The sequence below is a fragment of the Furipterus horrens genome, unplaced genomic scaffold, assembly GCF_987537825.1.
Source record: "Furipterus horrens unplaced genomic scaffold, mFurHor1.1.pri manual_scaffold_1, whole genome shotgun sequence".
NCBI lineage: Eukaryota > Metazoa > Chordata > Mammalia > Chiroptera > Furipteridae > Furipterus > Furipterus horrens.
Genome location: NW_028327171.1, coordinates 105,830,423 through 105,844,513, shown reverse-complemented (window position 1 = coordinate 105,844,513; position 14,091 = coordinate 105,830,423). Strand labels below are relative to the sequence as shown.

Below are 14,091 nucleotides of genomic sequence, written 5' to 3'. Positions count from 1 at the left end.
GCTTGAGTCTAGATCACTGATCAGTTTAACAACTAAAGTGGAAATATAAAGAAGCAGCCAAAATTGGAAGACAAAGAAATAGACTCCAAACAAAAGAACAAGAGAATTTTCCAGAAGAAGAACTAGCCAAAATGGGGGCAAGTAATGTATCAGATAGAGAGTTTAGAGTAATGATTATAAGGATACTCAACAGCATAAAAAAAGACATAGAAAACACACAAAAAAAGACCAGTTAGAAATAAAGAATGCAATATCTGGAATAAATAATACACTGGAAGAAAAAAAAATAGTAGGTTAGATGAAGCATAGGATCTAATCAGTGATTTGGAAGACAAGGTAGGAAAAACACCCAGGCAGAGCAGCAAAACAAAAGATTTTTTAAAAATGAGGCAAGCTTAATAAACATTTTGGATGTTATGAAGAATAACAACATCCACATCATGGGAATACCAGAAGAAGAGAGTGAGCAACGGATCAAGAACCTATTTGAAGAAATAATAACCAAAAACATCCCTAATCTGGTGAAAAAAAAAAAAAGACACACAAGTGCAGGAAGCTCAGAGATTCCCAAATAAGCGGGACCTAAGACATATAATGGACCTAAGACATATCATAATTAAAATGACAAGGCTTGAAGACCAGGAGAAAATTCTAAAGAGAAAAGCAGGTAGTTACATAGAAGGGAGCACCAATTAGTCTGTCATCTGATTTCTCAACAGAAACATTTCAGGCCAGAAGGGAGTGGTATGAAATATTCAATGTGACAAAAAGCAAGGACCTACAACTAAGGCCACTTTACCCAACAAGGCTGTCATTTAAAATTGAAGGAGAAATAAGGGGCTTCCCAGACAAGAAAAAGCTAACGGAGTTTGTAAACACCAAACCAGTATTGCAACAAATGTTAGAAAAAGAAGAAGAGGGAAAAAAAAAAATACCAGAGGAAATAGTCTAACAGTAAAATGGCACTAAATACATTTCTATCAATAATCACTTTGTAAATGTAAGTGGCTTCAATGCTCCAACCAAAAGACATAGGGTAGATGAATGGATAAGAAAACAAGGTATATATATATATATATATATATATAAACATAAAAAGATTCATGAGAGTTATTAGTTACTGCACTGCGTACTCTTTGCTGTACTCCAAGTTTTGTCCCTTGAATCTACAGTATTTTACTTTCCTAGCCACAAATTTGGAGTCTCTTGATTCTTCACAGCTAGGTTTTTCAACAGTAGGGTTGTTTAATTTCACTATTATTGATATTTTTAACCAGATAATTATTTGTTGCTGGAGGCTGTCTGGTACAGTGTAGGATGTTGAACAGCATCCTTGGCCTTCCACCCACTATCTGCCATTATCTCTACTCCCCTGTACCCAGTTTTGGCAACAGAAAATGTTTTCAGACACTGCCAAATGTCCCTGAGAGGCAAAATGGTTCCCAACTGGGAACCACTGTCCTGCAGAATGACAACACACTGCAGAAATATGGAGGAAGAAAGAGAGAGACATTTCTGGTGAGCATTTTAACATGTTATAAGCTTTCCAGAAGGATCTTTATACCTAGATAATTAAGGCAATTTTTATTCATAAGAGAGGTAGCAATGTATCCGGGATTTCAGGTCTGATCTGTAGTCATTAGCTTCACTCTACCTTTCTCTTCTGTTGGAGGTCAGCTTGTAATAATTTCAGTTTCGTTTGAATTTCGGTCAGAATACCTATTTTCTGCTCCAAAATAGACAATAACTTGGCAATGAAAAAATGAAGATCATAGTTTACCCCAGCCTCTGCCTCCTGATGATCCTATCATCAGTGCTTGTGGATTAGTAAATATTAAAAAAATAAACACACAATAAAGCAAATTCATGCCCCAGACTTCCCTCCTCTCTCATATCAAAACATATACACCCAACAAAATATAAAAAGTCAGATGCACATTTTAGTCATTCCTGTCACTTCCTTTTTTCTCATCCCCTCCAGATCAAGAGATCAAATCCTGTCAATTGCAGTGGCTAAACCTCTAAAATCTGTAAATAAGACCCTGCCCTCAAAGAGTGCAGAGTTTAGGCAGGGAACTTGGACAATTGCACAAATAATTCAGAGGCAAATAATGAGTGCCTCCCAGGAGAAAGGCAAGTAGCAAGTGATCAATGTGCAGTGCAGAGAGATTCCTTCCAACTTCAGGAACTCACAATGCCAGAAATCCAGAGGTCTTTGGCAAACATTGAGGTCTTATTTCATCAGAGAGGTGAAGCACCTCACCCAAGGTTATTTTTTTCTAGTGGGAGTGGTATGAGTCAACAATAAAATTTTGAAGTTCATCTGGAAAACCAGATAAAAATGGATAAGAACATTTTGAGAATAAATAGTAATAAATGGGCTCTATCTTGTCAAATATTACAAAATTATAGTTATAATAATCAGAACTATGGTTTAAGAATTAATAATAAGATCAACAGAACCAACAAAAAACAATTTTATATGCAAGAAAGAATCCTGAATCTAAGGAGGAAGGGAAAATTGGCTATCTGAAAAGTAAGGTCAATTAGATCCTAACCTATGAACCCACATTATTATGATTTTTAGTGGTTCCCAATATATCACCTATGCCATGAATTATTATGTAGTTTCCATTAAATGTTTAGAACTGCCTAGAGTCTAGTCTGTATCCTCTGGTCATATAAACCAGCGGAGAAAAGCAGCCAACGTATACAAAAAGTAATAAAAAAAATTTAACCCACAGCAATACAAGAAATGATATCAGCTGGAGGATGACTGAAAATGAGTCGTGTTGATAAGAACTTGAGGAATTCAGAGATGGGAGAGGTGTGGGCCAGAATGAATAAGACCTTGACTTCACAGAGTAGGACTTGGCTGAGTGTAGATATATATATATATATATATATATCTACTGTCTCCAAGAGATCCATCTCAAATTGAAAGATGCACACAGACTAAAAGTGAAGGGATGGAAAAAGATATTTCATGAAAATGAAAAGGAAAGAAAAGCTGGAGTTGCAGTACTAATCTCAGACAAAATAGACTTTAAAATGAAGGCTACAGTTAGAGACAAAGAAGGACACTACATAATGATAAAGGGAGCAATCCAACAAGAGGATATAAATCCTAGTAAACATTTACACACCCAACATAGGAGCACGTAAATATGGGAGGCAAATCATGATGGATAATAAAGGGAGAGATCAACAGAAATACAGTCATAGTTGGGCAATATAACACCCCATTGACCTCAATGTGTAGATCTTCCAGATGAAAAATTAACAGGGAGACAGTGGCCTTAAACAACACATTAGATCAAATGGATTTAATTGATATCTTCAGAGCATTTCATCTCAAAGAAGCAGAATATACACACTTTTCAAATACACATAAAACATTTTCTAGGAAAAAAATAAGTCTCAGTACAGGTAAGAAGACTGAAATCATATCAAGCATTTTCTCTGACCACAATGCTATGAACCTAGAAATCAATCGCAAGAAGAACACTGAAAAATACACAAAGACATGAAAGCTAAATAACATGCTATTAAACAATGAATGGGTTATCATGAGATCATGGAAGAAATCAAAAGATACCTTGAAACAAATAAAAATGAGAATACAGCAACCCAAAGCCTGTGGGACAAAGGAATATTAGTCCTAAGAGGGAAATTCATAGCATTATAGGCCTATTTAAAAAAAAAAAAAAAAAAAGCTCAAATAAACAATCTAACATCACACTTAAAGGAACTTGAAAAAGAACAACAAAAAAAAGCCCAAAATAGGTAGAAGGAAGGAATTAATAAAGATCAGAGCAGAAATAAATGAAATAGAGTCTTAAAAAACCATATAAAAGATCAATGAATCCAAGATCTGGTCCTTTGCAAAGATAAACCAGATGCACAAACCTTAACAAGACTCAACAAGAAAAAAAAGAGAAAGAACCCAAATAATCAAAAATGAAAGAGGAGAATAACAACTGACACCAAAGAAATACAAAGGATTGTGAGAATATATTATGAACAACCATATGTCAACAAACTGGAAAACCTGGACAAAATGGATAAATTCTTAAAACATACAACTTTAAAACTAAATCAGGAAGAGTCAGAGAATCTCAATAGATAGAATACAACTAGTGACCTGGCTGCTGTGGCTCAGTGGATTGAGCGTCAGCCTGTGAACCAAGTGCTGCTGGTTCGATTCGCAGTCAGGGCACATTCCTGGGTTGCAGGTCAGGTCCCAAGTTGGGGGTACGTGAGAGGCAACCACACATTGATGTTTCTCTCCCTCTCTTTCTCCTTCTCCTTTCTCTAAAAACAAATAAATAAAATAAAATAATTAAAAAAAATACACCTAGTGAAATTGAAGCAGTAATCAAAAAATTCCCAACAAACAAAAGCCTTGGACTGGATGGCTTCACAGGTGAATTTTACTGAACATTCCAAGAACTAACACCTCTCCTTCTCAAACTATTTTATGAAATTCAAGAGGAGATAAGGCTCCCAAACTTATTTTACAAAGCCAGGATTATCCTAATTCCAAAACCAGATAAAGACGTAAAGAAAGAATATCCCTAATGCAAATAAACACTAAAGTCCTCAACAAAATATTAGCAAACTGAATACAGCAATGCATAAAAAAGATCATACACCATGATCAAGTGGGATTTATTCTGGAAATGCAAGTTGGTACAACATTCACAAATCAATAAGTATGATACACCACATAAACAAAATGAAGAATTAAAACCACATGATTATATCAATAGATGCAGAAAAAACATTTGATAAAATCCAACACCTATTTATGAAGAACTCTAAGCAAAGTGGGATTAGAGGGAACATACTTAAATATAATAAGGCCATATATGACAAATTCCCCTGCCAGCATCATACTCAATGGGCAGACACTACGAGCATTCTCCTTAAAATCCAGAACAAGAGAGGAATGTCTGCTTTCACCTCTCTTATTTAACATAGTACTGGAAGTCCTAGCCACAGCAATCAGACAAGATGAAGAAATAAAAGGCATCCAAATTGGAAAGGAAGAAGTAAAACTGTCATTATTTGCAGATGACATGATACTGTACATAGAGTACCCAAAGATTCAACCAAGAAACTACTAGAACTGATAAATGAATTCAGCAAAGTAGCAGGATACAAAATTAACACCCAGAAATCACTTGCATTTTTATATGCCAATAATGAGCTAACAGAAAGGGAAATTGAGAAAGCAATCTTACTCACAATTGCTACAAAAAGAATAAAATACCTAGGAATGAACCTAACCACGGATGTATAAGACCTGTACTAGGAAAATGATGACACTGAAGAAATAAACTTAAGGAGATACAAATAAATGGAAGCACATACCATGTTCATGGATAGGAAGAATTAACATCTTTAAAATATCCATACTACCCAAAGCAATCTATAGATTCAACGTAATTCCTATCAAGATTCCAATGATGTATTTCACAGAACTAGAACAAATATTTCAAAAATTTATATGGAACTACAAATGGCCCTGAATAGCAACAGCGAGCTTGAGAAAGAACAAAGTTAAAGAAATCACACCGCTTAATATCGAGCTATACTATAAGCCATAGTAATCAAAATAGCATAGCAATGGCACTAAAAAAGACCTATAAATCAATGGAATAGAATAGAGAGCCCAGAAATAAACCCACACCTTTTAGTCAATTAATATTTGACAGAGGAAGCATGCACATACAATGGGATACAGACAGTTTGTTCCATAAATGGTGTTGGGAAAATTGAACAGATATGTGCAGAAAAATGAAACTAGACCACCTTCTTACACCATACACAGAATAAATTCAAAATGGATCAAAGACTTAAATGTTAGACTGGAAACCATAAAAATCCAAGAAGAAAACATAGGCAGCAAAATCCTGGACATTGCTTATAGTAATATTTTATTGGATATATCTCTCCAGGGAATAGAAACAAAAGAAGAAATAAACAAATGGGACTACATCAAACTGAAAAGTTTTGCACATCAAAGGAAACTATCAATAAAATAAAATGATGTCCCATAGAGTGGGAGATCATATTTGCTGATACATTTGGATATTAACAGGGGTTAATATCAAAAATTTATAAAGAACTCAAAATAAAAAAACAAATAAACAAACAAACAACCCAATTAAAAAATGGGCAAAGGGCCTGAATAGACACTTCTCCAAAGAGGACATACAGATGGCCAGCAGACATATGAATAGATGCTCAATGTCATTAATCATCATAGAAATGCAAATTAAAACCACAATGAAGTATCATCTCACACCTGTCAGACTGGTTATCATCAATAAATCAATAAACAACTATTGCTGTCAAGGATGTGGAGAAAAGGGAACCCTTTTGCACTGTTGGTGGGAATGCCGATTGGTGCAGCCACTGTGGAAAGCTTATGGAGATACCTAAAAAACTTAAAAAAGAATCTGCCTTTTGACTCAGTGATCCTACTTCTGGGAATATATCTGAAGGAACCCGAAACACTAATTTGAAAGAACATAAGCATCCCTAATGTTCCTTGCAGGGTTGTTTACAATCGCCAAGATATGGAAGCAGCCCAAGTGTTCATCACTAGATGAGTGGATAAAACAACTATGGCACATTTACACAATGGAATACTACTTGGCAGTAAAAAAGAAGAAAATTTTACCCTTTGCGACAGTATGGATGGACCTGGAGAATATTATGCTAAGTGAAATAAGCCAGTCAGAGAAAGACTAATACCATGTGATTTTATTCATACGTGGAATCTAATGAACAAACTTAACTAACAAGGAAAATGGGAACAGACTCACAGATGGAGAGCAGGATGACAGCTAGTGAGAGGGAGGTTAAAGGGTGGACAAATTGAGCAAAAAGGAAAAAGGGCTCATGGATATGGACAACAATGTGGTGATTGCTGGGGGCAGGGGGGTATAAGGGAGGTATAAATAGTAATGGAAAAATACAATAAAGATTAAATTGTAAAAAATCATAGCTACTAACTCATGGATTGGTTTTGTAATTTTATAATTGTTGTTTTCTATTCCCGATGAGAGTATTAAAACTACATGTTGACTATTTCTTCTGTATTCTTCATAGTGCCTTCAACTATCAGGTTCTTGTAAAATTTATTGTTCAATTGGTTGAAAATAGTTTTAAGATGGCAGTGATGATCTACGTTGACCTTTGGATAGTTATTTACTTTAGATTTTACCCCATGGTTAGTTTTTGGCTGGTATTGACTAACTGGTTTACTTAACTAAATGTTCATTCTTTTTATTTTTATTAGGTCTTTTATTATATCTTTTAGCAAATCTGATTAATCTGATCTCCTAATATAGAACTGTGACATTTAGATTAATGGCTAATAATGTCCCTGAGACTACAGGAAAGAACATTTTAGACACTTACTTTGAGTTCAAAGCTTTCTAAGAAAATGCTTTAGTACTTCTCCATTCTAATTCTATGTTTTTTCCTGCTTATTTACATAAATTATAGGTGATTCCCCAAAATTTCACCCGAACTTGTTTTTATCTTTACATCACCAGATTCACCATGGTTTTCATCTCTGAGAAGCACTGAATAACAACTTTCTTATGGCTTAATGAAACAAAATAGAATCTGTTCATATCAAAACCCAGCATGTAAAATGACAACTGCAAAAATCCTTTCTTCCTGAAATCCTTCCCAAAGCAGTTTTGGGTGGAATAAGAAGTATTGACTCTTTACTCCTGTGTTTAGCTATTAAGTTAGAGGAGACTCCAGGTCTAGCTGACTCAACTTGGAGTTGTTTCCATGTAGCTCTTTGAGGACAGCAGAGGTGAGTTTGGTCCAGTGAAGAGGTCCCCTTACATCACCAAATGTTTTGCAACAGTGGTCTATCTGCTGTCTCCATGTTTTCAGCTTTTTGAGATCTATTCCTACTTAACTGGGAATGTTCTACAAAGGTCACTGAAGGCCTCAGGACTGACATTTTTAGTCATTCTCCTACTTCACCTTTCTGCAGAACTTGACCTTGTGACTGCCCTCTGCTTTGTGAAACATCTTTCCCCTCTTAGTTAGGTTACCTAATTCTTTTTGGTCACTGCCCCTCCCATGTCTGAGACATTTGTTTAGTATTTTTCTCTGGCTGTGTGCTGTGTACACTCTTACCAAGGTATTACACACATTCAGCAAGTGTATTAGTTTGGTAGTGATCATAAATGAAAAGGGCGTTGTAATAAATCTAAATGAAAGTAACCTCACAGGGTGATCTGGTCAAAAATTCCTAAGTGGGTAGGTCCCAGGCATGTAACTTCTTTAGTGAAAGGTTTATTTTGCCTTAAGCAAGCCCTGTCCATTGGTTTTGTGCACTAGGTTAACACATCATTTAAATGCCTCTTTTTCAGACCCCTGAGAAGATAACCACCCTCAATAGAACACATAATTTTATTAACGATCCTGTATCCAATTCCTATCTTGCTTTCTCTCACCTTCATGTAATCTTCCTTATGTTTGTTCCTTAATTCCAAATGCATAAAAGAAACTGAAAAACTGTCACTCTTTGGAGCATTTGAGATCTTTCTTCCCAGCAGTCATCGTCAGTTTGGCTCAAAAAACTCTTTTAAAAATTCTCTTCAGGTTTGGACATTTTTACATTGATAGTATGTAGTAACAAAGTCCCACAAACTGACTGGCTTAAACAAAAAAATTATATTGTCTCACAGTCCTGGAAGCCAGAGGTCCAAAATGAAGATATCAGTAGTGCTGATTCCTTCTGAGGGCTGTGAGGGAAGGGTCTGTTCCAGACCTTTTTCCTTGGTGGGTAGATGGCAATCTTCTCTATGGCTGTTCACATCATCTTCCCTCTCTGTGTATTTCTGTACCCAAATTTCCTCTTCTTTATAAAGCATATCAGTCATTTTGGATTATGGCCCACCAAATGACTATTTTAATGTGATTATCTCCAAACATGATTACATCCTAAGGTATGGGGTTAAGACTTCAACATACAACTTTTTTTTTTTTGTTCTTGTTACTTTATTTAATTTTAATTTTATTTTAGTTATCTGTTTTTAGAGAGAGGGAAAAGAAGAAAGAGAGGGAGAGAAACATCAATGTGCGGTTGCCTCTCACGTGACCCCAACTGGGGATCTGGCATGCAACCTAGTCATGTGCTCAACATATGAATTTTGAGGGGACACAATTCAACCTTTAACACTGAGTCCCTAGAGTCACTTTTCCTGTTGTGTCTCATGTGCTCAATGTAGAAGTTTGGTAAGTATGCTTTGTCTTTTCATGGATACATTCTCCTCTTTCTTGCATCTCTCTCCTACTTTGCTGCAATCCCTGTAGGCTCTCTTTGGTGTCTGTTTTGGACTCTTCAGTCTCTGCTACCTCCTTAAGTATCAAAGTCTTATAGGTTTCATCCTTGGCTTCTTGTCACTCCACCATCTCTCCCTAGTGATCTCACCCACAACAGTAATTTCAACAGTCAGCTGTAATTATGCTGAAGACTTAATGTCCACTCCAGCCCAGGACTCTTTCTTGAGCTTTGAACTTCTACATTCACTTTTCTATTCACACATCTTCATTCAGCTGCTCCACAGGATCTCAAGTTCAGCATGTTAAAAAACGAACTCAACTTCTGCCCTCCTTTTTCCCCCAGGCCACACCCAATCCACTTCCTATATATCCCCGATTTTGTAAAGGATGCCACTACTAACTCAGATCTCTCCTTCCAAGCTCCACATTTTTCAAAACCCAAATCCTGTCAATTCTAGCGCTTAAAATTTTTCTAAATGCACCTTTGCCTCTTGGACCCTACCATAACTGCCCTGGTTTCATGTCCTCAACAACTCTTCTTGAATAATTACAATAGTTATAAATGATCTCCCAAATCACTTCTGCACACGGCTGCCAGAGGAAATTTTTAAAGCAAATTTTATCATTATCTTTGCTTGTTTATGACTCTTTAGACTTAAGCTGTGACTTTAGGGTAATCACAACTGGATGCCTGGGCTTTGGAGGCTCCTTGTCCTGGTCCCTCCCAGTTTCCACCTCATGCTTTTTTATTACTACCTGTCAGGCATCTTCTTGCAGCTATAGTTGCAATTCCCCCATGCACCCTATTTGTCTATTTAATCACCTTGACTTTGGGTCTTTAAACCAGGATGACCCATCATGAAGTCCACAGCTGGTGGTCTAGAAAAGTATCTGAGTCATTTCTCCTTTCCTGTACTAGCCTTCGCTCCAAGCTTTATCCCAATGCCTAGCCTGGCTCTTAGCTTACATAGCCTCACCCTCCCCTCTAGCACTTGGTTTCGCACTGTGATCAGAAGTGGCTGGCCTTGTCAGAGAAAAACAAACACCATATGATTTCACTTGAACATGGATTCTAATGAACAAACTGAACTAACAAAAAATAGGGACAGACTCATAGATGGAGAGCAGATGACAGCTAGTTGGTGGGGGACAGACTAGGGGGTGGAAGAATTGAGCAAGAAGGGAAAAAGACTCATGGGCATGGACAACAGTGTAGTGATTGCTGGGGAGAGGGGGTATAAGGGGACTAAAAGGTAATGGAAAAAATATACAATAAAGATTAAATTTTTTATAATTGGCTTGCATTGTCTTGGGCTCTGCCTATTTCAGGTCAGCTCCCCCTGGAGCCCAGTCTGCGGTTGTCCTGACAGGCTCAGAGGATATTAAACACCTGCTTGAAAGAAAACCTTCCCGAATTCTAGTCTCTGTATTACCATGAAGTGGTTGTGTAATCTTGGACAAATCATTTTCCCTCTATTTCTTAATCCTAGCAGTAATAGTAAAAACAACTAATAACAATTACTTAGTAGTTATCAGAACAAGTTTCTAAGCACTTTACATGAATTATTTCATTAAAACCTCTCAATCACCTTATGACAAGTCACAATTATCCCCATGATACAGATAACAAACTGAGGATTACAATTATTAAGCAACTTGGCCCAGGTCACACAGCTAGAAGGTGGGAGAAGCTGGGATTCAAACCCCAGCACTCAGATTTTAAAGTATAGCTGCTTAACGACTACACTATTTTTCCTCCCAACATATAGCTCACTCTACAGCCATGCCATTACATCTGTAAAATAAGGAAATGAGGACTCTGGTCTCTTTCACATAGAACGTTCTATGAAAACAGGCCTATTAAGATCTAGTGAATTATCGGTAAAGTAGGCATATTTGAAGATGAGTCAAGAGACAAAAAATTAAACACAAAGTGCCAAAGCCCTAACAATGAATCTTCACAGATCATGAGTTATTAGTTTCTTTTTTTCAGATATCTAATTTTCTTTCTGCCTACAGATGTAATACAAGTTTGAAAGCACAAAGTAGAGAATAGAAATCACCTATATATATATGATTAATATTGTATACAGGTATCATGTATAAAAGTAGTAGAACTGTACATTCCTTTATCTTTTTGGTTCTTAAGCTAAATACATCAAAAACTGTTCTACAGTAGAATTTTTAATCATTGTATGGTATTACATTATGGATGTTCCCTAAAAACCAGTTACCTATGTTTAGAAACTTAAGTTGTTCTCAAGATTTTCCCCATTAGAAATAAGGGCAAGAAAAAGTCCATGTCACTAAAACTTTACAAACATATACGATTATGTCCTTACAATAAATTCCTAAAAGTTTACTGGTTGACTAAGGGAAATATACATTGGTTGACTAAGGGAAATATACATTTTAAGGGCTTTTGATATGTATCACCAAATTATTGTCCAGAAAGATTATATTACCATCCTCTGGTAATAAGGGTACGAATGTTCCTCTCTCCTTAGAAACATGTAGGATTTTTGCTTGCTTGCTTGCTTTTTAAACAAAATATTTGTCACTTTGATAAAAGAAAAATAATATTTCACTGTTTTAATTTGCATTTATTTCAGGTAAGACTAAACATTACTTATTGCCCATTTACATTATAAAATTTCCTCCTCATTATCTCTTTGAAACAAAAAGGATCTATAATCTATAGAATGTTCATACATGTGTAACATTTTTTCATACATGTGTAATATTTCAGAATTCCACTGGAGGGAAAAGAAATCTTTACTTGGAAATTAAATTCTAATGTTGTGATATAAAAGCAGCAAAGCTGTTTCCCAAACCAGCAAGCACAGGGTAGATGAGGGTTACTTAGATTTTTCAAAGAACAATAATAAATAATGACCCCAGCTGCCATGATGCAAGAGAAGGGTGAGTGTGACCCCTTCCCATAAGTCACTGCCAGGGCATGGAGAAACCTTATGGTGTGGAACCAAGTGGCAAGAAAGAATTTAGCTCTACTCTTTAATAGCAGTGTGATCTTTAGCCTTCTTAGCCACACTTACCTCATTCATAAAATACAGTGATGATATTATCTGCCTGAGAATCATTGCAAAAACTAAAATTCAGTGAAACAACAGTATTAAAATATACAACGCACCAAGCATATTCAATAACCAGTAGCTAATTGAATTACTCTACTTTTTTCCACTAACTCGCCCTACTCAGAATCTCCCATGGCCTACTTGTGACTCATTATCTGGGTTCTGTATTTTCTTTTTACACTTCTTCTTACTCTTCCTTTTCCTTGGCCCGTCCCTTTCTACCTTCTCTATCTTATTACTCCATCCCCAGGCCAAACTGACCTCAGTACACACAAAATTCGCTCCCTGTTATTTGCTATCCTTATGCAGACATTTTAAAATTTCACGATTCTTAAAATTAACAACTGTAACATTGAAATATTTGGAAAACAAATTTACAAAATTAAAATTAATCACTTAAAAAAACCAACAAGCAATAAAATTTTGGGCAGCTCAATAATTCTCTCCTTTAAATGGCAGTCAAATGTCTTTGATAGAAAAATTTTTAAAAGCTTCCCTGCCTTGGAACTATGTAATCAACCTACAATAGATGTTCCAAGAAGGATAAAATGGCTTTGGGACTCCAGCTCTTGCTTTCTAGAATAGACCATTCTTTCTCTCTGGTGTTAGTACTTTTGGCTTCTGTATAAATATGTTAATACATATTAGCATTCTTGGGCAAGAAGGCCAGAAAACAGCACCCATCCTAAACCTCGGCCTGTCACTGAGGTTACTTAATTCAAAATTGTCTTTCAAAGAATAATTAGAATGTTCACTTACCATCTGAGATCCATCCTGGCTGTGTCCACCGTTGGGTTAATGTCTTGGAATGACCACCGTTGGGCTAACGTCTAGGAATGACTATGCTAGTCCAGTTACAGTGGAAGGAGGAGCAATCCCTTCCACCCCATGAAAGCCTTCCTTCTCAATGACTGTATACCCTGTAATTTCCTTTAACAAAAGCTGTTCCTCTTTTCTCTTTTGTCAGATTTAGCTGACACTTGTGGAAGAAATTTAACCCTTTCTTTGCATTGGAATTCATCGACCTAGGGCTACCTATCTGCTTGAGTTCCAGACACAACATTAAGATGAGTTGGACTAAAAATCCTCCCTCTTGAAATTCTGTCAAAAAAAACCTAGAAATAAAACAGCTAAAAAGAGGGTGCAAGTGGAGGGAATCTCTGCATCTATAAGATAGAATAAAACAACATTCTATAGATTTTTGTAAGACGATAAAAAGTGTGATTTATTATATATGTGGATTGGGAATGAGTAGCTTTTCTCTGCTGATTTCCACCACCAAGATGATGGAGGATTTTAATGAACTTCAGGGGGTGTCCTCCTGTGAGAGCTGTACAACCAAGGATGACAAACAACAACTACTGCTTTTATTATTTCATTTCTACTGTAACCAGAGATTAAACTGGTCAAAGAGAAGATTCCTCAAATGGAAGCCTGGGTAAAAAAAGCAGTATCCTAAAATTAAAAGATGTGCTTGTGAAACAAACAGAATTTATGAAGCAGAAACTATTACCAGAAGAAATCTCCACATATAAACTAAAAGGGCACTATTAGGAAACCCAAAACATTCCAGATTGTTCAAAAATTTGAGAAGATGAATTTTTATTTAGATAAACATTGCAAACATTTCAAATTGTGACACAATAAAAGCTAAAAGCAAAATTAAAAA

At 36.1% G+C, this 14,091-nt stretch overlaps 1 protein-coding gene across 1 annotated transcript in view; it reads right to left on the bottom strand.

Annotated features, from left to right (window-relative positions):
- CD86 (CD86 molecule) overlaps nt 1-13,317 on the bottom strand; it is a 64,180-nt gene extending 50,863 nt beyond the window's left edge. Inside the window, exon 1 of the mRNA XM_090277307.1 lies at nt 13,182-13,317. Coding sequence (XP_090133433.1) covers nt 13,182-13,195 — 14 coding nt within the window. The 5' untranslated portion in view covers nt 13,196-13,317. The remainder of the gene's footprint in view (nt 1-13,181) is intronic.
- Between the last annotated feature and the right edge of the window lie 774 nt (nt 13,318-14,091).